The sequence below is a fragment of the Salvelinus alpinus genome, chromosome 23, assembly GCF_045679555.1.
Source record: "Salvelinus alpinus chromosome 23, SLU_Salpinus.1, whole genome shotgun sequence".
NCBI classification, from domain to species: domain Eukaryota; kingdom Metazoa; phylum Chordata; class Actinopteri; order Salmoniformes; family Salmonidae; genus Salvelinus; species Salvelinus alpinus.
Genome location: NC_092108.1, coordinates 46,055,720 through 46,082,442, shown reverse-complemented (window position 1 = coordinate 46,082,442; position 26,723 = coordinate 46,055,720). Strand labels below are relative to the sequence as shown.

At 42.0% G+C, this 26,723-nt stretch overlaps 1 protein-coding gene across 1 annotated transcript in view; it reads right to left on the bottom strand.

Annotated features, from left to right (window-relative positions):
- The window catches only part of asap1a (ArfGAP with SH3 domain, ankyrin repeat and PH domain 1a), a 159,985-nt gene that overhangs the window by 50,438 nt on the left and 82,824 nt on the right, over window positions 1–26,723 (bottom strand). The window contains exons 7-12 of the mRNA XM_071362569.1: window positions 22,909–22,994; window positions 22,299–22,374; window positions 20,498–20,584; window positions 12,247–12,347; window positions 10,271–10,340; window positions 9,941–10,028 (exon numbers count right to left, since the gene is read on the bottom strand). Of these exons, the coding sequence (XP_071218670.1) occupies window positions 9,941–10,028; window positions 10,271–10,340; window positions 12,247–12,347; window positions 20,498–20,584; window positions 22,299–22,374; window positions 22,909–22,994 (508 nt within the window). The remainder of the gene's footprint in view (window positions 1–9,940; window positions 10,029–10,270; window positions 10,341–12,246; window positions 12,348–20,497; window positions 20,585–22,298; window positions 22,375–22,908; window positions 22,995–26,723) is intronic.

Sequence of the window (26,723 nt, the reverse complement as noted above, 5' to 3'; positions counted from 1 at the left end):
AAGGTGGGTTTCGGAGCTCTGTGAGATTTCTGTGATCTTCTGAAATCACAGTCACTCATTCAAGCCTCTGTAAATCAGTCAGTTCTTAACGTAAAGACTTAAAACTCAATATTCTGTAAGAGCCTACCCCAAGGAGGATATGTATTCATTTTCAGCTTCCTGTGTGAACCGGAAGTTCCTTAAATTGGGGTCATAGGGGCTTTTCCGAAGGGTTAAAACTTCATATGTGTGATTAGGCAACCCTCATGAACTGTAAATCAGTCATTTCTCCCAACAGATGTCAAAGAAAAAACTCACACACACACACAGCAAGGATGGAATGACACAGTGCGGGGCTTAAAGACATACAGAGCCTGCAATGGCATTACCATAATCTCTAGGCTGTGCCGAGTTCAACGAGATGCCCTGCTTGACCGTAGCTCGCTCGGTCTGAGCGCAGCGACCGTGAAAAAAGTAGGCCCATAATGAAGCCTGGCCCTAAATTTCAGGTGCTTTTGGGTGACAGCGGGAGAACCGTTAGGGTTAGAAGCACAATTCGACCCCAGGAACGTTCCTGAGGTCCTCCTGATCTGTGCAAGCCTAACCTTGACCGTGTGGCATTAACCCTCAACAGTGAAAACAGGGGGTTTTCACAGTTTACAATGACTTCTCTCCCCATAGGAATACATTGCCTTCTCCCCTAAATTCAACCTGAAGCCTATGTGGGTTTGAATGTCTTATGAATCTGTCTTCTATGACTATCCATCAGGCCACTATGAGGTCTACCTGTGTTGATTCTAAGCTTCCTGGAGAAACCGGAAGTGGTTAAATTCACCCTAAAGGTGTTTTGATGTACCAAACCTGCAGTTTGTGAAAATCACTGCATTCAACCCTATGTAAATCAGTAAATTCTTAACGTAAAGACTTTAAACTCAGGATTCTGTAAAAGCCTACCCCAATGAGGAAATGTGTTTACTTTCAGCTTCCTGTGTCAACCGGAAGTGCCTTAAATTGGGGTCAAAGGGGGTGTTTCAAATGGTTAAAAGAGTCAGATCTTTACAAAACTTCATGTGTGTAATTAGGCAACCCTCATGAACTATAAATCAGTCATTTCTCCCATCAGATTTCCAAGAAAAACTCACACACAGCAAGGATGGAGTGACACAGTGTAGGGCTTACAGCCACACAGAGCCTGCAATAGTTACCTTCGTTCGAACTATCAAAGAACCGTCAGACCTAGAGCTCTGAAACGTTGGAAACGTGTTCTAGAGCTCAAGTCGACAGTGCACGGTGAGTTATGTGGCTCTAGGAGGTTCTCAGGCCGAGAAACAGCCTCGTACATTTGCAATAACTTCAATTCATTTTGACCATCAGGAAAATGATGACATTTAGAAAAGTCCCAGAGTCGCAAGACTAGGTGCATTGAAACCGCCTCGGCCCATAGAGACGGACCCTAACGTTTCTGTCCGATGGCTCTTTCAAGGACCCCGTAGCAACGCCCGGAAAATGTGGATGTTCAGCACCAATTAAGGTAGCTGCTCGGGCTCCAAATGACCTCGAGCCGAAACTTGGGTTTCGGGGTTGCCTCAGCTAGGCCTACACATAATGTCAGAACTGGACCCGCAGCTAGAACGTAACTACGTGTTTTATGTTTTTATTATGGTTTAAACAGAAGGCGCTGTGAATTTTGGGCCTGCTCTGAAATATGTGATAGTTGGCTTCTAAACGAGTTGGAAAAAGTGGGTGTGGTGTCAGATGGTATCAGTTTCGTGTCAGAATGATATCTAATTGATTGAAAGACGGTGACTTGCTGGCTGACTTTTGTCCATTTGCAATATGTTTAAACAGTGATAGACCATCACCAAATTGACATTCTGAAATCAACACCAACGAGCAATGGAGAGGGAACAGAATCACTGCCCGGCCATCCCGAGTTCATCGGGCCAGTCAATTTCGCATTCCTGCAGTTTTTTTGAACATGTCAAATTCGTGATGGTAAATGCCCATCGAAACATATTGCAAATGGTCGGCCGGGCGCCTGGTGATTGGAACAGGTTACCAGGAGCGAAAAAAAATAAACGGTTTTTAAATGCCTTTAGGGGGGTGCACGGTGTCTACGGTTGGGTAGGGAGCACCCCCCAACCCATGCCCATCCAATAGGGGTTGGTCATTTTGGACGTTTTTCAAAACATCGAACTGTTGTTTTTTAACGATGTTTTGAAAAAACTGAGTCCCACTTTTCCCTCATCATACATGACAAATAGACCATCTAGGTTGATTCATGGCTTAACATAGGGGTATATATCATTTGGGCAGTATAAATGCCATGTGTACATAGTTTACTGACTTTTGGGTTTGGAAACCGACTTCCTATGATCGTACATGGCAAATGGACATAACACCCTGATTTGGCACTTTCAATACTTTCATATTGCATTTGGACATTTATGGCATTTGGCAATGGTTCACTAACTTTTAACTTCGACTTCCTATGAAATCATATTGCAAATGGACAACACATATGCCATATGGCATTTGCAATACGTTTTGAATGAAACGGCGTCCATTTGAGTGGTATTGTACATCGTGTATATGTTTCGTACGGTGTCAATAAGTTCCCATTCATTTTTGTCCATTTCAGGGGGGTATTCCCTTACTGGATGATGTGCCTTCATCAATCAAGTAGTTGACTTGTTGTGGTATTCCTTCACAGCAGATACCAAACAAGCCACACTTGCGAGGAGTTAAAAAGTAGATGGGACCTGGCAGCATAGTCAGAAGGATAGTGCACCTGCAAACAACAAAAGAACATTAAGATATATTATAATTAATTGTCTCACCAGTCTGTCTCTACACAGCTCAGTGAAAGGTATTTGCCTGCCTCCCATATATATATATATATATATATATATATATTTGAGAGTATATCCATCTATGTCCTTAATCAGTATAAAGGAGGAAATGTTGTTTACTTGTTGGGCTAAATCAAAGCTGTAGGGGCCTCCCAAGTGGTGCAGTGGTCTATGGCACTGTATCACAGTTCTAGTTGTGCCACTAGAGATCCTGGTTAGAGTTCAGGCTCTGTCGCAGCCAGCCGCGACCGGAAGACCCATGGGGCGGCGCACAATTGGCCCAGCGTCGTTCAGGTTAGGGGAGAGTTTGGCCAGCCGGGATGTCCTCGTCCCATCGCGCTCTAACGACTCCTGTGACGGGCTGGGCATATGCTCGCTGACACGGTCGCCAGGTGAACTGTGTTTTCTCCAAAACATTGGTGAGGCTGGCTTCCGGGTTAAGCGGGCATTGTTTGAAGAAGCAGTGCGGCTTGGCTGGCTCGTGTTTCGGAGGATGCACGGCTCTCGACCTTCGCCTCTTCTGAGTCCGTACAAGAGTTGCAATGATGGGACAAGACTATAACTACCAATTGAATACCACGGATTTGGGGAGAAAAAGGGAGAAAAATAAATAAATAAATAAAATCTGTAATGATTTCAAGCTGTAATGAATCCTGATGTCTTTGTTGTTGGTTCAGTAGGGGCACCCAGAGACAACTGCAGGTCTTGACAGGTGGTCTTGCAGTCAGAAACCATCTTCTGGTAGACAGACCACTCACTCTGAACAAGCAGGAGATGCTGCTCTTGCTTCTTCAGCTTGGCTGACTTAACAGCTTCTGGCAGATTGGCAGATCAATTAAATAATCAAAATGTGTTCATGCTTTACATACCAAGTGTTGTCATTGATTCCTTGTAGACACCACACTGCTGCTTTTGTTACATGGGTTGGCAGCAGCTTTCCACCAAAGTGTTTTTGACCTGGGTGGCGTCCTGGTAATACTAATGCATTATCCTCTACGTAGTTGTTGAAGTTCTCATGCTTCAGGTGTAACCTGTACTTGCTTGGGCCAGCTCTCTTTTTGATATTAGGCATTAGACCATTCTCCTTGTATGACTAGTAGAGGATAGTCAGGCGTTCTACTGATGCTGAAAGACAAATTCCAGATAAAAATATTTTTGTATTATTATACAATAGATGCGAAATGGCATTCTGAGATAACATCACTCCACACAGTTCATACACGTAATGTTAGCTAGCTAGCCAGCCATGTAACGTCAGCTAATGTTCGATAGCTAACAGCAAGCTTAAACTTGGGTCTTTTGTTTAGACATGTAGCTAGCTAGCCAGATAAACAATGAACTATAATCATTTACATTTAAGTCATTTAGCAGACACTCTTATCCAGAGCGACTTACAAATTGGTGCATTCACCTTATGATATCCAGTGGAACAACCACTTTACAATAGTGCATCTAACTCTTTTAAGGGGGGGGGGGGGTTAGAAGGATTACTTTATCCTATCCTAGGTATTCCTTAAAGAGGTGGGGTTTCAGGTGTCTCCGGAAGGTGGTGATTGACTCCGCTGACCTGGCGTCGTGAGGGAGTTTGTTCCACCATTGGGGTGCCAGAGCAGCGAACAGTTTTGACTGGGCTGAGCGGGAACTGTACTTCCTCAGAGGTAGGGAGGCGAGCAGGCCAGAGGTGGATGAACGCAGTGCCCTTGTTTGGGTGTAGGGCCTGATCAGAGCCTGAAGGTACGGAGGTGCCGTTCCCCTCACAGCTCCGTAGGCAAGCACCATGGTCTTGTAGCGGATGCGAGCTTCAACTGGAAGCCAGTGGAGAGAGCGGAGGAGCGGGGTGACGTGAGAGAACTTGGGAAGGTTGAACACCAGACGGGCTGCGGCGTTCTGGATGAGTTGTAGGGGTTTAATGGCACAGGCAGGGAGCCCAGCCAACAGCGAGTTGCAGTAATCCAGACGGGAGATGACAAGTGCCTGGATTAGGACCTGCGCCGCTTCCTGTGTGAGGCAGGGTCGTACTCTGCGAATGTTGTAGAGCATGAACCTACAGGAACGGGTCACCGCCTTGATGTTAGTTGAGAACGACAGGGTGTTGTCCAGGATCACGCCAAGGTTCTTAGCACTCTGGGAGGAGGACACAATGGAGTTGTCAACCGTGATGGCGAGATCATGGAACGGGCAGTCCTTCCCCGGGAGGAAGGATCACAATCCATAGAGTACTAGCATTGTAAACTGATTGTCATAGCTAGCTAAAGTTAACCAAATAAGTTCAATGTTAACTAGTTATCTAGCTAACATTAGGCTATAACGAGCAATGCGAAATGGCATTCTGAGAAAACATCACTAACTTTACACAGTTCACAGACGTACGTTCATGTTAGCTAGCAAACCACCTCAGCTAACGTTAGCTAGCTAACAGAAAGCTTTAACTTGGGGTATTTTGTTTAGACATGTAACATTAACTAGCTAGCTAAACAATGAACTATAATCCCAATCCATAGAGTACTAACGTAAACTCACCCCATTCCGTACAAAGGTGCCCAACCGCGACATTCAAACGAGGCTGCAAAGAAAACTAATGGGACTGTAGCGACTGTGTTGACTTCAAAATCTGGGGTGTGAACTACGTTTCTATTCAAGCGTTGATCGACATGGTAATGGCCCTATAGTATTGGAGAAAAGTTGAAAAAACTGACCCTCCGTTTCATCGTGACGTGTCATACCGTAACGTACAGCACACATAAAGCAACTATTTCTGTCTTACAATCTCTCTCCACCAGGTGTAGCACTTCTCTCATCGTTTAAAAACAAGAAATGGACAGTGACGGGGGTAAGGGGGGGATACCTAGTAATTTTTTGCATCACCACTGTAAGCGATCATGACTCTCAAAGCCGCTGTTTACTTCTGAAGATCCCTTTAGCGCCGCCCTAAAAACCTGATTCAAATTCGACACAAACCTTCAAATAGGTATGTAATGACACATTATATAAACTCTGTATAGTGTTTTATTTACATTTTAGAGGCGATAAGGTGATAAGTTGGACAAATCGAGTGGGAAAAAAGCAGTTTTCCCACACCACACATCTCCTCTCCTTCATACTACCACGCATTAGTTTCGCTTCCCCACCCGCCATTTTTAAAAAGACCCGACGGAGCTCATTGTCTTCTTGAATTATGCAGAAACGGACAGCTTGGAGGTCATGTCATAAATGTTGTTGGAAAGGGGAGAAATTGTGCTTTACAATGGTATTGACATTACAGTTGATCTGGAAGTATTACGTTTTTAGGGCGCTAAAATAAGGTCAATTGTACGGACCAAGGCGATGTACAAAAGTGAGTGAGTTTACGTTAGCAATACAAATGGATTGTCATAGCTAGCTAAAGTTAACCAAATAGGTTCAATGTTAGCTAGTTAGCTAGCTAACATTAGGCTATAGCTAGCAATGTGAAATGGAATTCTGAGAAAACATCACTAACTTTACACACAGTTTATACACGTAAATTAGTGTTAGTTAGCAAGCCAGCAATCTAACCTCAGCTAACATTAGCTGGCTAATAGCAAACTTTATCTAGCTAGCTAAACAATGAACTATAATCCCAATCCATAGAGTACTAGCAAAACAAATTGATTGTCATAGTTAGCTAAAGTTAACCAAATTGTCAACCAAGTTGACAAAATTAGAAATGTATAATATCTGAAAATGAAGCTAGACTCTTACCCGTATACATGGATGAAAGCTTCACGGCAGACTGCAACCCCTTTCAATAAATAAGACGTCTTGTTTAGTTTCTGTTTAGTTTGCACAGCTCAGAAAGAGTCAGCATGGCAAGATCATCCTCCAGAAAGTAGTCCATCAGAACTTTTTCCTACTGACCTTTGTCGATAGCGTCTGATAAATTTAGGAGAGCAATGTTATTGAGAGCAGTAACAACATATTTGCAGTTCTCCGTAGCTAACGTTTTATCTTTCGAACAAACTGCAGTAGAAAGGATTATCTACGCATAACGAGCAGCTCACTTTATAGACACAAGATGCTACACCGCAGACCAATCTGAAACTTATCTCTCGACACTCATTATCTCAGCCAATCATGGCTAGCAGGAAGGTTCCTCAATCATTCTTTGGCTAAACCAACTAGGCTCAAAATTGAACAACTTAATTTGTATTTACAGATGACATAAAAGTTTGTTAAGGCACATGAACGTCCACATGTTCGAGAAGGCATTTCTGCCAGAAAATGCATTTATATATTTTTTTACGTTCAAACCGCTCTCCTGTGAAGTCGTGGCTTGCGACATACGTCTAGTTTCCTGAAACGGGTCACATTTCACCCTCAAAATAGTCAGAATTAATAAAAGCTACAACAATAAATCCATAATTGATTTAGACGTTTTTTTGCTGAGGAAGTCTAAGTCGCTCAATTTTACAGCCAAGGAGTTTGTGCTTGAAGGAGCAGTATTTACAGAGTTTGAGAATGTGCACAAAAACTAACATAAGTGTGTCCATTAGCTTGTTAGCTCTGAGCCAGTCACTGTGGGAAGCTAGCTAACTAACAACTAGGGCTTAGCTACAACTATTTAATCAGGTGATCAAGTTACTGGTGACCAACGTGTTTGCGCATTTTTTGTTGTTGTTGAAAGATGCAGTTTCGATTCAAAGTTTATTGGTCGCATACACAGTTTAGCAGATGTTATAGCGGGTGAAGCTAAATGCTGCTGTTACTAGATCCTAACAACGCAGTACAATGTCAAACAAGTGCACAAATAATTAAAATATTACAAAAAAAGACAACATCGAAATCAATTAACAACCCAAATAGCACTGTAACAGTGACCGCACTACCCTCTAGAGAGCTATGCGGTTGAGGGCGGTGCTGTTGATGAAACCATGCAGTGATGCAGCCTGACAGAATGCTCTCAATGGTGCATCTGTAGACGTTTGTGAGGGTCTAAGGGACCAAGCCACATTTCTTCAGCCGCCTGAGGCTTTATAGGAGCTGTTGCGACTTCTCCACGGTGTCGGTGTGGTGAGACCATTTCAGGTCCTCAGTGATGTGCTTGTCGAGGAAAATGAATGCTCTCTGTTTTGTCTCCTGTAGTCCATGATGAGAAATGAGAGACAAGATTCTCTGGTCTGATTAAACCAAGATTAAACTCTTTGGCCTAAAAGCCAAGTGTCACGTCTGGAGGAAACCAGGCACCATCCCTACGGTGAAGCATGGTGATGGCAGCATCATGCTGTGGGGATGTTTTCAGCGGCAGGGACTGGGAGACTAGTCAGGATAGAGGGAAAGCTGAACGGAGTAAAGTACAGAGAGATCCTTGATGAAAACCAGCTCCAAAGTGCTCAGGACCTCAGACTGGGGGGAAGGTTCAACAGCAGGACAACGACCCTAAGCACACAGCCAAGACAACACAGGAGTGGCTTCGGGACAAGTCTCTGAATGTCCTTGAGTGGCCCAGCCAGAGCCTTGAACCCGGTCAAACATCTCTGGAGAGACCTGAAAATAGCTGTGCAGCGACGCTCCCCATCCAACCTGACAGAACTAGAGAGGATCTGCAGAGAAGAATGGGAGAAACTCCCCAAAAACAGGTGTGCCAAGCTTGTAGCGTCATACCTAAGAAGACTCGATGCGGTCATTGCTGCCAAAGGTGCTTCAACAAAGTACTGAGTAAAGGGTCTAAATACTTATGTAAATGTGATATCTGTTTTTTATTTTAATACATTTGCAAAAATGTCTAAAAACCTGTTTTTGCTTTGTCATTAAGGGATATTGTGTGTAGATTGATGAGGGAAAAAAACGATTTAATACATTTCAGAAAAAGGCTGTAACGTAACAAAATGTGGAAAAAGTCAAGGGGTCGGTCTGAATACTTTCCGAAGGCACTGTAGGTTCCGGAAAAAATTTGGCCTTTTATAAACACATTTCATGCAATTCTACATCCTTTTACATGACTGGAGACTTGCAGAATACCTTTTAATTCCTTACTAATTATAAAATTGACAGGCTACTTTGACACTGACAAACTGAAAATCTGAGCTCAATAAAAATTACCTTGTCTTGAATCCATCAATAGCCTAGGCCTAGGTGTGTGGAGACATATTATAAGCTAAAATGTGAGGAGGAAATGATAGTTCTAAAAATGCTATAAAGTTTCACTGACTCCCCCAATGATGCACAGCTCACTCACCTGCGATGGCCGACGAGCTCGTGCCAAAATAGGCTCAATAGGCCTATTTGGAACATATTTGGTAGCCTACAGACAGATTAGAGTCTTCTCTTTTCAGCAGGAGCCATTTGCTTTCAAACCTGTGTTTTCCCGCAATTGTATTTGAAATATTGCAAAAGGCCTGTTTTGTCTACATGCTGTTCACAGACTGTAGGCGTGCCTTGTTATTGGGCTACACACAATCCATAGCTAGGTAATGTTTTTAAGCTATTGATCCTCTGTGACTAACTTATAGGTCAAGTCCTGGTGTATTCATTTGAATGATTTCATAACAGACAGCAGTAACTCTATAACTTTGGCAAATGTATTTCAATTTATCAGGGTTACTGCGGCACCTCCAGCGGCTATGATTCTATAAGGAAGTAAATGATGAAATGCAACGCTGGAGAGATGAGAGTTGAAGGCTCATGTCTATCAGAGCAGAGCGGGAGAGAGATAATAGAAAGTGAATCTCATTCTAGTTCTGTGAGAGAAACAGGCACCCTTTTGTCTCACCACAGCAATGGCTACAAGTTGGTCTATAGAGGCTCCAATGTTGCGCCGGCCCAACATAAATCAATTCTTAAAATATCAGGCACGCTTTCACATTTCATTTTTAAGGGGGCAGGATAATTACATAGGATGGAATTTGAATTACCTCGGATTGATTTTATTAGAATTTTTTTTTAAATAATTTTTACAGATCAAGTATGTGAAAGTATTTGACATACAGTATTCAACCCAGGTCTGGTGCAGACGGCCGATTCCATTCCTATGAAGTCAATTATTAATAAAACTATCTGCTAATTTATCATGTCATCTATATATGATATTATAGGAAATACATTATCATATATTATACATTATATTATTCTTATATGATATTATAGGAACTCACGGGAGATGAGGTCAAAGCACTTCTTGTCCTCCCCACTGGGTTTGACCTGGCAGGTCAGTAGGTTCAGTCTCACCGGCTGTCGGTTAGACTAGATGACAGACCGAGATAAATAACATACGAAATAGGTGAGGAAATTAAAGGATGAATTTATCAGCCAGTTGTTGAACATCAGTATTTTGAAAAGACATGACAATGTTGATAGAACGTTGGTATCAAATGATTTTTGTCCGGTAGGATTTGGCTTCTGTACAAGAGTGTTCTCACTGTGTTGCTGCGTTGCATTGGTTGCAGTGGATTATGGGTAATGTAGTGCAATATAGTACTACTCACTGTGGCATGTGCGATAGTGAGAATGCCGCTCTTCACAGAACATTTCCTCTTTTGCCACACCTTCCGTAACCTAGGAAAAAAGGAAATACATTTAGGACAAACACAGACAAACAAACTCTGACACAGTGCCTTCAGAAAGTATTCATACCCCTTGACCTTTTCCAAATGTTGTAGTGTTACAGCATGAAATCAAAATCGATTTAAAAAAAATCTCACCCATCTACACACAATAGCCCATAATGACAAAGTGAAAACATGTTTTTAGAAATGTTTGCAAATTTATTGAACATTAAAAATAGAAATATTTAAACTGACATAAGTATATACCCCTGAGTCAATACATGTTAGAATCACCTTTGGCAGTGATTACAGACGTGAATGTTTCTGGGTAAGTCTTGAAGAGCTTTGCACACCTGTTTGCCATAGATTTTCAAGTCTATTTAAGTCAAAACTGTAACTAGGCCACACAGGAACATTCACTGTCGTCTTGGTAAGCAATTCCAGTGTATATTTGGCCTTGTGGTTTAGGTTACTGTCCTGCTGAAAGGTGAATTTGTCTCCCAGTGTCGGTTGGAAAGCAGACAACCAGGTTTTCCTCAAGGATTTTGCCTGTGCTTAGCTCTATTCCATTTATTTTTATCCTAAAAAACTCCTGAGTCCTTGCCAATGACAAGCATCACTGCTTGCAATGGCTGCATCACTGCTTGGTATGGCAATAGCACCGCCCTCGATCGCATGGCGCTACAGAGGGTTGTGCAGACAGCCCAGTACATCACTGAGACCGAGCTCCCTGCCATACAGGACCTCTATATCAGCCAGTGTGAAAAGAAGGCCCGGAAAATCTTCAAAGACCCCAACCACTCAAGCCATAGACTACTTTCTCTGCTGCCACATGGCATGAGGTAACGGTACATCAAGTCTGACACCAACAGGCTCTTGAACAATACTCGCTCCATCATCTTCTCACTCACATATAATATGCACAAACATTTATACAGACTCTACACACCTGCAGACACACTCATATAGAAGCTGTTGCTACTCTGTTTATCTTATATCCTGATGCCTAGTCACCTTACCCCTATACATATCCACCTCTATCACTCCAGTATTCCTGCACATGTAAATATGGTATTGGAACTGACTTTTAAATATTTCCTGTATTCAAACTCAGCAAAAAAAGAAACGTCCTTTCACTGTCAACTCCGTTGATTTTCAGCAAACTTAGCATGTGTAAATATTTGTATGAACATAACAAGATTCAACAACTGAGACAAACTGAACAAGTTCCACAGACATGTGACTAACAGAAATGGAAAAATGTGTCCCTGAACAAAGGGGGGGGGGGTCAAAATCAAAAGTAACAGTCAGTATCTGGTGTGGCCACCAGCTGCATTAAGTACTGCAGTGCATCTCCTCCTCATGGACTGCACCATACTTGCCAGGTCTTGCTGTGAGATGTTACCCCACTCTTTCACCAAGGAACCTGCAAGTTGGTGTAGACTTGACGGACTCATTCCCTCTCAAACAAAAAGGACAAATCTATATTTTCTCTGGTAGACACCCCTAACAAACAACAAGTCAAAACTGTTATAGTAGTCATTAAAAAAATCATGTTAAACACTATTATTGCACACAGAGTGAGTCCATGCAACTTATTATATGACTTGTTAAGCAAATACTTACTCCCGAACTTATTTTGGCTTGCCATAACAAAAGGGTTGAATACTTATTGACTCTTCAGCTTTTCTTTTCAAATTCATTTGTAAAATAAAAGTTTTAAAAATAACCTGATTCCACTTTGACATTATGGGGTATTGTGTGTAGGTCCGTGACACAAAAGCTCTCTTTAACAAATTGGTAATTCAGGCTGTGTGAATACTTTCTGAAGGCACACGGTAAGTCACCGTTCACATCTCCACATCTCCAAATTTACCCATCCATCCACTCTTCCTTCCATCCACTCTTTCACCCACCCATCGCTTTTCTTCATCAAACAGCCCTTCTTCTCACTGCCAAAGTCCTTGTTCCCCTGTAGCTGGTGCATGCTGTATCCACTCTGCTTGCTCTGAGAGTCCTGAAATACCCAGTCACAGGGTTCAATGTACACTCCTTTACATGCTCACACTACTTTACACAGACACATTACTTTACATGCTCACACTCCTTTAGACACACTACCAGAGAGAGACACTACTTTACAGACACACTCCTTTAGACACACTACCAGAGACAGACACTACTTTACAAATAAATCCCAAATAAATCACAAACACACTGAGAAACGGTTACAGGACAAAATAAAGGAAGCCAATGATTATTATTGAGGGGACAGCACTTACTCTCCTCGACTTCAGTCAGAGAATGCAGTGAAGGGAAGACAGGCAGTAAGTCAGAATGCCCCAATGTTGAAGTATCAAGAACAGGGGTCTCCAACAGGGAGATTGCAAGCTACCAGTAGCTCACAGCCCACCTATGAGTAGCTCGCCAAGCAATTCTGAAAGTACATGGATTTTTTTCAGTTGTTCCATCACAAACTGTCATAAACATAAATCTCCCGCCTACTATCCAATCAAAGCCACATTATCCCACCCCTGCTGAGCCACTATTAACTTAAAAATCCAAACGTAACAGAATATCTGACAATTTAATTTGCAGCAATATTGCCCCGTCTGCCTGTTCGGTGCTCGCGCTTATCACTCTGTATGTAGCCAGTTAGCGATGCTAATGATAACTGTGTTGTGGGTAGACAAAGACTTTCTCCATAAACCTTCTCAATTAAACATTAACTGCAAAGTAGGCTGACTATATTATGATTATTTATATCAATTGGGTGGCCATTATTTTGCTAACTTTGCCATGAGACGTTGCAGCAGTAGGCCTAACAGCAGAATCACCATTAGACCAACACATTCCGCTCTTGCTAGAAGCAGGGAATTATTTTTTTCCAACCCCCAAAAATTGTCTTCTGGTGTGATTTAAGCATAGACATGGACTCAGAACATACATTTTCATTGTTTGTCTATGAATAATTGTAATATGAAAAATCTAAAACCGGGAAAAATAAAACGGAACAGAAATCGGGAAAATACGTAAGATAATTTTATGGGGCCTGTCATGCCAAATATTGTTTTATTAACCTCTATTTTACCAGGTGTATTGACAGAAGAGAAGAGCTCTTTAATAAATGTGTAGCTTGCGACATTCTTTTTAAGTAGCCCTCGTGCTAGAAAAGGTTGGAGACCCCTGATCAAGAAAACAGTAAATACAGAGAGTGGTTAGAATTATTCATTTCAGGAAAAATACCATTTCAGGCAATTGGCTGCTATAAAAGGCAATAAGGGATGCCTATATCCACACCTTAAAAGTGCACTATGCAGAAATCACTCCGTTTCCTGGTTGCTAAAATGTTTATAGCTTGTCTAATTTCAGATTATGTGATGAAAAAAAGCAAGTATAGGGTAGAGAATCACTGAACCATCTAAACCGCTGTGAAATATATTTTCCATAACCCAACATATTTTATTTTCTGCTGTTTTGAAGCTGGTGTACAAAACCGAAAAGACACAAAAACAAAACTTAATAACGGTAAGCATAGAAATAGAGCACATAGAACAGATATACCGCCACTTAGACTTGCTTTCAATAACAAATCTATAACTCACATGTCTATATTTATGTGATCAGATCCCCCAAAACATTACATACTGCAGCTTTAACAGTTATATTTAACAATATTTTTCCTGCTTTTAAGGCTTGAGGGGACGTAAAACGATGTTGAACGGATTGCCTGGGATGTGATGGTGGGTAAATCCTGATTAATAAAGAGGGCACCATTTTAAAACCGAGAACCACTATGGCTAAATCAGATCTATACTGTACTATTTTCAGAAGGATGCTGAATACCAGTAGGGTAAGGTATGGTTTTCCTTGTGGGACCATTACACCCTGCACCAAGGATATACTGTATGGTTACGGGCTCCGGAAAAGAAGAGTGTTCCATCAGGGACCACGTTGGAAACAAGTGGAATGGCTTTAAAGTGTTATCCCCTGGGTTGTACTCAGTGCATCACCCCCCCCCCCCCCCCCAATAAATGTAGCAGTGAATAAAAAATAAAATAACATGATCTAAAGACACATCCATTATCCAATGCTCAAAACAAACCAGGTTTACATTAGACTGAGCAGTCAGTGTAGCACAACACTGGTTCCCAGCAAGGGGTTACTTGACACTGGCTACCAGCATGGTACAGCACTGGCCACTCTGACTTATCTAAAGCTGGCTTAAGACAATGAAAAGTCAACTAAATGTGGGGTAAAGTAAAGAGAGACAGTGCTTTCGGAAAGTATTCAGAGTGCTTGACATGTTGTTACGTTACAGCCTTATTCTAAAATGTATTAAACGTTTCCCCCCCCCCCTCAATCTACACACTATACTCCATAATGACAAAGCAAAAATCGGTTTTTAGAAATGTTTGCACAAAAAAATGAATTATTCAGACCCTTTACTCAGTACTTTGTTGAAGCACCTTTGGCAGCGATTACAGCCTTGAGTCTTCTTGGGTATGACGCACACCTGTATTTGGGGAGTTTTTCTCATTCTTCTCTGTAGATCCTCTCAATCTCTGTCAGGTTGGATGGGGAACGTTGCTGCACAGCTATTTTCAGGTCTCTACAGAGATTGGGTTCAAGTCCGGGCTCTGGCTGGGCCACTCATGGACATTGAGACTTGTCCCGAAGCCACTCCTAAATTATCTTGGCTGTGTGCTTAGGGTTGTGGTCCTGTTGGAAAGTGAAGCTTCCCCCAGTCTGAGGTCCTGAGCACTCTGGAGCAAGTTTTCATCAAGGATCTCTCTGTACTTTACTCCGTTCAGCTTTCCCGACTAGTCTCCCAGTCCCTGCCGCTGAAAACATCCCCACAGCATGATGTTGCAACCACCATCCTTCACCGTAGGGATGTTGCCAGGTTTCCTTCAGATGTGACGCTTGGCATTCAGGCCAAAGACTTCAATCTTGGTTTCATCAGACCAGAGAATCTTGTTTCTCATGGTCTGAGATTCTTTAGGTGCCTTTTGGCAAACTCCAAGTGGGCTGTCACATGCCTTTAACTGAGGAGTGGCTTCCGTCTGGCCACTCCATAAAGGCTTGACTGGTGGAGTGCTGCAGAGATATTTGTCCTTCTGGAAGGTTTTCCCATCTCTACAGAGGAACTCTAGAGCTCTGTCAGAGTGACCATCGGCTTCTTGGTCACCTCCCTGACCAAGGCCCTTCTCCCTGATTGTTCAGTTAAGCCGGGCGGACAGCTCTAGGAAGAGTCTTGGTGGTTCCAAACTTCTTCCATTTAACAATGATGGAGGCAACTATGTTCTTGGGGACCTTCAATGCTGCAGTCATTTTTTGGTACCCTTCCCCAGATCTGTGCCTCGACACAATCCTGTCTCGGAGCTCTACGGACAATTCCTTCGACCTCATGGCTTGGTTTTGGCTCTGACATGCACTGTCACCTGCAGGACTTTATATAGACATGTGTGTATCTTTCCAAATCATGTCCAATCAATTGAATTTACCACAGGTGGACACCAATCAAGTTGTAGAAACATCTCAAAGATGATCGATGGAAACAGGATGCACATGAGCTCAAATTTGAGTTTAATAGCAAATGGTCTGAATACTTTATTTTTAATACATTTGCAAAAATGACTGAAAACCTGTTTTTGCTTTGTCATTATGGGGTAGTGTTCGTAGATTGACGAGGAAAAATTTGAGAATAAGGCTGTAACGTAACAAAATGTGGAAAAAGGGAAGAGACCTGAATACTTTCTGAATGCACTGTAAGTAGCCTTGTCCGAGCCAGAATGGACACTAGTGCAGGATCATATCACCGGTTTCTAAAACGTGAGGTAGCTTGATGTACAAGTACATCCCCTGGACAGGACACTAGTTTGTTGCAGGGCCTTATCCACAATCTGTCTCCCAATCTGTCTCCTTAGGACGCGGCTAGGGATGATGTCTGGGCCAGCTGCCTTGTGAGGGTTAACACGTTTAAATGTTTTGCTCACCTTGGCCACGGAGAAGGAGGGGGGGGGGGGCACAGTCCTTGTTAGCGGGCCGCGACTGTGGCACTGTATTATCCTCAAAGCGGGCAAAGAAGGTGTTTAGTTTCTGGAAGCGTGCCGTCGGTGACCGTGACGTGACTGGTTTTCTTTTTGTAGTCCTTGATTATCTGTGTATTTGTGTATAATTATCTGACCGGAACATTATTGCACTTCATTTTGGCCAACATCACTCAGTTACTCGACTACTATCGTTATTTGCCTAGCCTTACTTCAGAGATTACTAACCGCTAGCCTAACTAGATACCATCTCATTGTTTACTTCCTTTCATTCTGATTTCCTTACTTGAAGACCAATAGTAAGATGCTCCTTCGTCCCGCATCCTGTAATTATCCATCTTAGAACCAGGAGGAAGAGTATCTACCGGATTACAGACTATATGGAAGACCTTAGCACAAACTTTTTACATCAAACACATGTATTTGGCAAATTAATGCCAAGACACCAATCGTTGTTTATGTAACAATAAATGAACTGTTTTAAATTTATTTGAGGTCATTTCAGAAATTTTTACATTTTCATATAAAATACAGAATACTCTAAATACTCAAACAATGGACCTAAAAACTGTCTGGGGTACTAATAAACAGCCAGGCAAGTGTTATAAAGGGCCCAGAAGTGCTTTTGAGTGAACTTCCCCTTTAACATTTAATTGAGAGGGTTTTTGGGGAAAGTCTGCCTACCCACAAGACTGTTCTCATTAGCATCGCTAACTGGCTACATACGAAGTGATAAACAAACCCGTGCACCAAACAGACAGGGGCAATATTGCTGCAAATTAAATTGTCAGATATTCTGTTACGTTTGGATTTTTAAGTTAATAGTGGCTAAGCAGGGGTGGGATAGTGTGGCTTTGATTGGGTAGTAGGCGGGAGATTTATGTTTATGACAGTTTGTGATGGAACAAATGAAAAAATCCATGTACTTTCAGAATTGCTTGGCGAGCTACTCATAGGTGGGCTGTGAGCTACTGGTAGCTTGCAATCAACCTGTTGGAGACCCCTGCTGTAGGCTATATGTACAAACTAAAACAAAAAACAAAATGTAATGTGTTCAATACATTTTATTTGTGCCTGTCGTACACCTATGAAACAGAAAGCATACGTGTTGGAATGCGGTAACAGCGTACGTTTTTATAAAGGTCAGCAAATGCACAGTCAAATGTTGAAAACGTCGGAAGCCTAAATATCATTATAAGCGCTAAGTGTGCTTGATAAATAGTGAAACTCGGCACAAAAGCAATAGTGACGTTATAATGAATATAAGTGTCGATATGACAGCAGTTAAAAATAGTAAATTATTGTCAGCTTATGCTTACATGGTGCGTTTCCACACAACGGCATCAGCTGGAGCATGTCCATGTCACAACGAAAGCTGGTAGGGCCTGCTCTCTCAGTGATGATATTTTGTGCTGATAATCAGCCCGTATTGTCACCGGCTTGTTCTATCCAAACGGTGCTGTCCCTTCCTCCCTCCTGTCTGACCGTTTCATCTGCTCAGTGTGCACCGTTCTATCTTTTTTTTGCATTTAGGCCTCTGAGTCGTAAGGCTCAGAATCAGAAGAATAATCATCGCAGATGTCATATTAGTTTCCAGAGTAGACTGATTAAGACTGCGTGGATTCGTTGGACTGATTCATTCCACTGTCAGGAGATGGAGCGAAGCAGGCCCTACTGTCAGCAGAAGATGAAATGACATGCTATATAATCATATCACATTTTATTTGTCACATGCGTCGAATACAACCGAATGAATTACCTTACCGTGAAATGTTACTTACAAGCCCTTAAACAACAATGCAGTTATAAGAAAATAAGAGTAAAGCAAATATTTACTAAATGAACTAAAGTTTTAAAAAAAGTAACAATAACAATAATGAGGCTATATACAGGGAGGTACCGGTAAATCGAGGTAATATAATATAATGTAGGTAGGGGTTAGTGAGTTAGCAGCAGTGTAAAAAAAAAAGGGTGTGGGGGCAATGCAAATAGTCCAGGTAGCCATTTGATTAATTGTTCACCAATCTTAGGGCTTGGGGGTAGAAGCTGTTAAGGAAGCCCGTCATGAAGTCCAGGATCCAGTTGCAGAGGGAAGTGTTTAGTCCCAGGGTCCTTAGCTTAGTGATAAGCTTTGTGGGCACTATGGTGTTGAATGCTGAGCTGTAGTCAATGAACAGCATTCTCACATTGGTGTTCCTTTTGTACAATTGAGATAGGGCAGTGTGGAGTGCGATTGAGATTGAGTTATCTGTGGATCTGTCAGGGCAATATGCGAATTGGAGTGGGTCTAGGGTTTCCGAGATGATGTTGCTGATTTTAGCCATGACCAGCTTTTCAAAGGACTTCATGGCCACATACAGTACATGAGTGCTACAGGGCGGTAGTCATTGAGGCAGGTTACCTTGGCGTTCTTGGGCACAGGGACTATGGTGGTCTGCTTGAAACATGTAGGTATTACAGACTCGGTCAGGGAGAGGTTTGCCAGTTGGTCCGCGCATGCTCTGAGTACATGTCCTGGTCCCGCTGCATTGTTAATGTTGACCTGTTTAAAGGTCTTACTCACATCGGCTATGGAGAGCGTGATCACACAGTGGTCCAGAACAGCTGGTGCTCTCATGCATGCTTCAGTGTCGCTTGCCTCGAAGCGAGCAAAACAGGCATTTAGCTCATCACTTTGTAGTCTGTAACAGTTTGCAAGCCCAGCCACATCCGACAAGCTTCAGAGCCGGTGTAGGATTCAATCTTAGTCCTGTATTGACGCTTTGCCTGTTTGATGGTTCATCTGAGGGCATAGCAGGATTTCTTCTAAGCATCCGGATTAGTGTCCCGCTCCTTGAAAGCAGCAGCTCTAGCCTTTAGCTCGGTACATATGTTGCCTGTAACCAGTGGCTTCTGGTTTGGATATGTACGTGCGGTCACTGTGGGGAAGACATTGTCAATGCACTTATTGATGAAGCCGGTGACTGAGGTGGTATACTCCTCAATGCTATCAGATGAATCCCGGAACATATTGCAGTCTGTGCTAGCAAAACCGTGTCATCGAACGACTTCCGTATTGATGTATACATGCTGGTAGAAATGAGGTAAAACGGATTTAAGTTTTCCTACATTAAAGTCCCCGTCCACTAGGAGCGTCGCTTCTGGATGAGGATTTTCTTGTTTGCGTATGGTCTTATACAGCTCATTGAGTGCAGTCTGTTTGTTATATTAAGATTCTAACAACGACAGTGTGTTATATAGACTAATTTTGAAAAAGCCAAGGATAGGGGGGGGGGGAATGTAAAAAATGGCTGAGTAATACATTTTGAAAAACTTTTTAAATTCATGAGCAGCCCAAATGACTGCTTTAGTAGTTCAAGTGTTAATGCTAAGCAGTAGAGAGGAATCGGATCCCATTTTTAGATCAAACCCCCAACATTCCAATCTCAGGGCAGACACTCTAACCACAAGGCCACTGAGTTGGTACCCGATGTGGGGTGAATAAATGTGGCATACCGGAGGTCTATTATCAGGTACACTTTGGTAGAACTGCAGTGTGCTCCAAGTGGGAGATACATTAGGTAAGAGACTTAATCTCATACATGTTTTATATAACTGCTGGATACAGCATATACAGTACCTCCTGGTGGACATGACAGTGTTTCCCTGGCCGCTATGCAAAACACGGCTCAGTGGGTATGAGACATGAGACTTTCTCCGTTACTGTTATTGCACTTCTTATGCAGAAAAGTATAGAACAATGGACTGTTGAAATGGGTTTGGGTTATGATTCTTATGCGTTTGAGTCAGATGAGGAAGGAAAGTATGGAGGTAGAAGGAATGGATGGTCTTAGGTAATATGAGAAATAATGAAAGGATTGACTGATATATTTCCATTTCATTGAGAACTTGAGAACTCAATGTTAGCAGATAGAAATGGTCATAGAAGATTATTTATGTTTAAGACAACAGCTGTATTTTAGAGAAATGTTAGAGCATTACCCAAAGATACAAAATCACACTATAAAAGTCAACAATATGGCATAGGCAGGGCCAATAACAAAATCCAAATAAACATTGGTCTAAGTATGGTGCCCTGCTGCACTCCCATGGTTTGTTAGACAAAAAGAGCTACCTCCTTTTGGTCCAGCTGCAGAGATGATTTAATGAGGTCTCTTAGGGCCGTCAACTGCTTCTTCTCCTCATCCTGGGTCTGCTTAATCTGTGGAGTGAGAACCATTCACATCACTACAAATCCCCATCAGTGACAATCAAATCACCACATACAATGATTGGATAGACATACAGTACCAGTAAAAGATTGGACACACCTACTCATTTCAAGGGTTTTTCTTTATTTTTCCTATTTTTTACATTGTAGAATAATATTGAAGACATCAAACTATGAAATAAGACATATGGAATCATGTAGTAACCAAAAAGTGTTAAACAAATCAAAACATATATTAGATTCTTCAAAGTAGCCACCCTTTGCCTTGATAACAGTTGTGCACACTTGGCATTCTCTCAACCAGCTTCATGAGGTAGTCACCTGGAATGCATTTCAATTAACTGGTGCGCCTTGTTAAAAGTTAATTTGTTAATGTGTTTGAGCCAATCAGTTGTGTTGTGACAAGGTAGGGATGGTATTCAGAAGATAGCCCTATTTGGTAAAAGACCATGTCCATATTATGACAAGAACAGCTCAAATAAGCAAAGAGAAATGACAGTCCATCATTACTTTAAGACATGCAGCAATTGAAGGTCAATAGATCTGGAATATTTCAGGAACTTTGTGCAGTCGCAAAAATCATCAAGTGCTATGATGAAACTGGCTCTCATAAGGACCGCCACAGGAAAAAAAGACCCAGTGTTACTTCTGCAGCAGAGGATAAATTCATTAGAGTTAACTGCACCTCAGATTTAAGCCCAAATATATGCTACAGAGGTCAAGTAACAGATATCTCAAAATCAACTGTTCAGAGGAGACTGCGTGAATCAGGCCTTCATGGTCGAATTGCTGCAAAGAAACCACAACTAAAGGACACCAATAAGAAGAAGAGACATGCTTGGGCCAAGAAACACAAGTAATGTACATTATACCGGTGGAAATCTGTCCTTTGGGCTGATGAGTCCAAATTTGAGGTTTTTGGTTCCAACCTCCTTGTCTTTGTGAGACACAGAGTAGGTGAACGGATGATCTCCGCAAATGTGGTTCCCATCATGAAGCATGGAGGAGGAGGTGTGATGGTGCTTTGCTGGTAAAACTATCTGTGATTTATTTTGAATTCAAGGCACACTTAACCAACATGGCTACCACAGCATTCTGCAGCGATATGCCATCCCATCTGCTTTGCGCTTAGTGGGACTATCATTTGTTTTTCAACAGGACAATGACCCAAAACACACCTCCAGGCTGTGTAAGGACTATTTGACCAATAAGGAGAGTGACGGAGTGCTGCATCAGATGACCTGGCCTCCACAACCACCCAATCTCAACCCAGTTGAGATGGTTTGGGATGTATTGAATCGCAGAGTGAAAGACAAGCAGCCAACAAGTGCTCAGCATATGTGGGAAGTCCTTCGAGACTGTTGGAAAAGCATTCATCATGAAGCTGGTTGAGAGAATGCCAAGAATGTGCAAAGCTGTCATCAAGGCAAAGGGTGGCTACTTTGAAGAATCTCAAATATAAAATATATTTTGATTTGTTTAACAGTTTTTGGGTTGCTACATGATTCCACATGTGTTATTTCATAGTTTTGATGTCTTCGCTATTTTTTCTACAATGTAGAAAATAGTCAACATAAAGAAAAGCCCTTGAATGAGTAGGTGTCCAAACTTTTGACTGGTACTGTAGATGAAAACATAAAGCCATACAGCAGAGAGACCAATGTAGCCTTTTATCTAATCATTTTTAAATGTAAATGTCACCTACGTTATACAGGTCAGCTGCAAGCTTCTCAATATACTGCTTCAACTTGTCTGCGGTTTTCAATCCATCCTGAAAAAAGCTGAAGGAGAAAGAGTAGTCTGGTATTCTAGCATAAGCATATACACATAAACATATTTTTTAAATACGTTTTGCTTTCACAATACAATGGTTTGCATTCTGAAGTCCAGTTATCGAACATGGAAAGTTTGTTTGTCATTCACATACGTTTGATTATTCCAACACTTGTGTTGCCTTTGCCATGCAGCAACCTGATATTTTAACCGCAACCGCTAACCCCACAACAACACTGATAGACACATATTGTTGGTTGAGGGAGTACTAAGTAACCCAAAAACCACTCATCCCTTCCACTCACAATACATCCCATAATCAGCATGGGGCACAAATAAACGGCTCCTATTTGATGATTTTAAGAGTGTAACTGATCTCATACTATTTATCTTATGTGTACATCTGTTGTATGGTTATTGTTTTTAATGTTGCATCCCTGACTGCGCTACAAATGTCCCAATTGGGACAATAAAGACATCGATTGATTAATAGATTAACACGGCCTTTAAGTATGAGCTGGAAGTTGTGTCAGTATACTTACTTGCACTGTGCATGGTAGTACTTTATGAGGTTCTGGAGCAGGTCAACTCCCTTCTTAGTTTTGATCTCATTCACTTTGATGAGGTACTGTTGGGACATGAAGAAAAATGGAAGATATTACAATCAGAAACCAGTCATCTAAACTTTTCAATTGTATGGCACACAAATCCCAAAGTTTTTTTTCCAATGTTTGACCGCAGTCTAAGATATAGAACCCCATAGGGAAGAAGCGCTGACCCCAGTCTAAGATATAGAACCCCATAGGGATGAAGCACAGACCCCAGTCTAAGATATAGAACCCCATAGGGATGAAGCGCTGACCCCAGTCTAAGATATAGAACCCCATAGGGATGAAGCGCTGACCCCAGTCTAAGATATAGAACCCCATAGGGATGAAGCGCAGACCCCAGTCTAAGATATAGAACCCCATAGGGATGAAGCGCAGACCCCAGTCTAAGATATAGAACCCCATAGGGATGAAGCACTGACCCCAGTCTAAGATATAGAACCCCATAGGGATGAAGCGCTGACCCCAGTCTAAGATACAGAACCCCATAGGGATGAAGCGCTGACCCCAGTCTAAGATATAGAACCCCATAGGTTAGGAAGCACTGACCCCATCCTTAAATATAGAACCCCATAGGGAAGATGCGCTGACAGCAGTCTAAGATATAGAACCCCATAGGGATGAAGCGCTGACCCCAGACTAAGATATAGAACCCCATAGGGATGAAGCGCTGACCCCAGACTAAGATATAGAACCCCATAGGGATGAAGCGCTGACCCCAGACTAAGATATAGAACCCCATAGGGATGTAGCGCTGACCCCATTCTTAAATATAGAACCCCATAGGGAAGATGCGCTGACAGCAGTCTAAGATATAGAACCCCATAGGGAAGAAGAGCTGACCCCAGACTAAGATATAGAACCCCATAGGGACGAAGCGCTGACCCCAGACTAAGATATAGAACCCCATAGGGAAGAAGCGCTGACCCCAGTCTAAGATATAGAACCCCATAGGGAAGAAGAGCTGACCCCAGACTAAGATATAGAACCCCTTAGGGATGAAGCGCTGACCCCAGTCTAAGATATAGAACCCCATAGGGATGAAGCTCTGACCCCAGTCTAAGATATAGAACCCCATAGGGACGAAGCGCTGACCCCAGTCTAAGATATAGAACCCCATAGGGATGAAGCTCTGACCCCAGTCTAAGATATAGAACCCCATAGGGAAGAAACGCTGACCCCAGTCAAAGATATAGAACCCCATAGGGAAGAAGAGCTGACAGCAGTCTAAGATATAGAAAGAATGACGGCCCTTGCATATCAAAACGAAGACAAAGTAACTGAAAACTAAGAAGACCCTTTGAGTTGAATATCTCCCCTAGATTATTTACCTCTTTTGCCGACCAGGCTCTAGACTCACAAGGTTTATTACCGGAAGTAATAGCCTTGTTATGCCATAGAGTGGTATGGAGATGTAATTTCCAGTTACCACCTACACTCTTCAACCTTCTGAAAATTCTCTATTGTATTAGAAATAATAGGACCAAATTATAGCATGCATTTCTAACACGAAAACTTATCAACTGTGTGTTTATCCAGAGAAAGAGAGAAGGCTGTACATAACCCACTTTGGGGAGTCAACTCTTAATCTCCTGATTGATGGCAGAAATGCTTGGTGAGTCTAGACCAATGTCATTTTAAAAGAACCAAATCAGGTTAAAATAGTGCATGCAATGAGTGATGTGTATCTGTGATGTATAAGTGTTCAAGTCCTTTGTTACACTACGAAAAGGTTGGAGGCCTTACTCTACGAAAAGGTTGGAGGCCTTACTCTACGAAAAGGTTGGAGGCCTTACTCTACGAAAAGGTTGGAGGCCTTACTCTACGAAAAGGTTGGAGGCATCTGTTTAAGTGAAACCTTCTTGTTGTATAGAAGTGAGTTGCTAGTTGAGAAGATTTTTTGGGGGGTGAAACCTTGTTGCATAGAAGTGAATTGCTAGTTGAGTAGCAATTTTTACACGTGTGGTTAATGTAAACCTTGTAAGCATTCAACAAGCTTTGAGTGAACATAAGTTATGGGTAGCCAGGCCCTACATAAACAATGTGTTCTAGAAGAGGTTTGGGTCCTCAAAAGGGGTTAAATAAATATATAAACATAGAGACATATATTATACAACTTTTGACATTAATGTCATGTCATTGTTAAGTGAGAAAACAACTCTGGAAAAGGGTGGAACAGCTCTTCCGGATGTGAACATGAAATTCACTGTTCATAACCATTTCAAAGTAGAAGAGGAGACACGGGTGAAAAAGTAAGACGTGACCCCCACCTGTGGCCCCTCTGTTCCCTCTCACACTGAATTGGGCAAGGCAGATCAGGTTTCAAGCAACTGGTCAGCACTGCCTGAGTCAACAGATTCTGACAGCAGTGATGAATGATGTCTTAGGCCAACCAGAACACAGGCTGTAAAAGGAAGTAAAGACAAACTTCTTGTGACAGTAATCATACATAAAATCAGCATCTCCAAAACAGTTGGATGAATGGTCAACAACTTTAAAGCATCCACAAGACGTGGGTTTCAGAGTTGTGCAGGTTCCGAGTGAAACCAACAACATTATTTGTTCAGTAAAAGAGAAACCAAGTATATGTCATTATTGCGGGATTTCTGTTCCCTGGCAACGAGAGTGTCGGAAAAGACAACTTGATTTTATGAGAAGTGGCCAGGAGAAGAAGGATCCGTCTAAGGGAAAATGGAATCAAGACAACAGCCCCAACGACACAATACTTGTGCAGAAATGTAAGAAGCTCTCTCTGGCTCAGCAGCAGAGGTTTGCTATATGCTGTGGAGGTAAACTAACAGACTCCCTCTTATGTCTCATCTCAGCTGGTGTACATTTGAAATAGGATGGAATATATATGAACTTGACGATTAACAACTTTGCAGTAGAATTTTTAGGAGATACGGGTGCTGAAGTCACTGTTTTGCCCATATCTTATGCAAAACATATTCAGTTGAAGTCGGAAGTTTACATACACTTATGTTGGAGTCATTAAAAGTCGTTTTTCAACCACTCCACAAATGTATTGTTAACAAACTATAGTTTTGGCAAGTCGGTTAGGACATCTACTTTGTGCATGACACAAGTAATTGTTCCAACAATTGTTTACAGACAGATAATTTCACATATAATTCACTGTATCACAATTCCAGTGGGTCAGAAGTTAATACACTAAGTTGACTGGTGAATCAAACACCTTAGAAAATTGCAGAAAATGATGTCACGGCTATAGAAAATTCTGATAGGCTAATTGACATAATTTGAGTTAATTAGAGGTGTACCTGTGGATGTATTTCAAGGCCTACCTTCAAACTCAGTGCCTCTTTGCTTGACATCATGGGAAAATCAAAAGAAAACAGCCAACACCTCAGAAAAAAAATTGTAGACCTCCACAAAACTGGTTCATTCTTGGGAGCAATTTCCAAACGCCTGAAGGTACCACGTTCATTTGTACAAACAATAGTACGCAAGTATAAACACCATAGGACAACCCAGCCGTCATACCACTCAGGAAGGAAACGTGTTCTGTCTCCTAGAGATGAACGTACTTTGGTATAAAAAGCGCAAATCAATCCCAGAATAACAGCAAAGGACCTCGTGAAGATGCTGGAGGAAACAGGTACAAAAGTATCTATTTCCACAGTAAAACAAGTCCTTCCTCGACATAACCTGACAGGCCGCTCAGCAAGGAAGAAGCCACTGCTCCAAAACCGCCATAAGAAAGCCAGACTACGGTTTGCAACTGCACA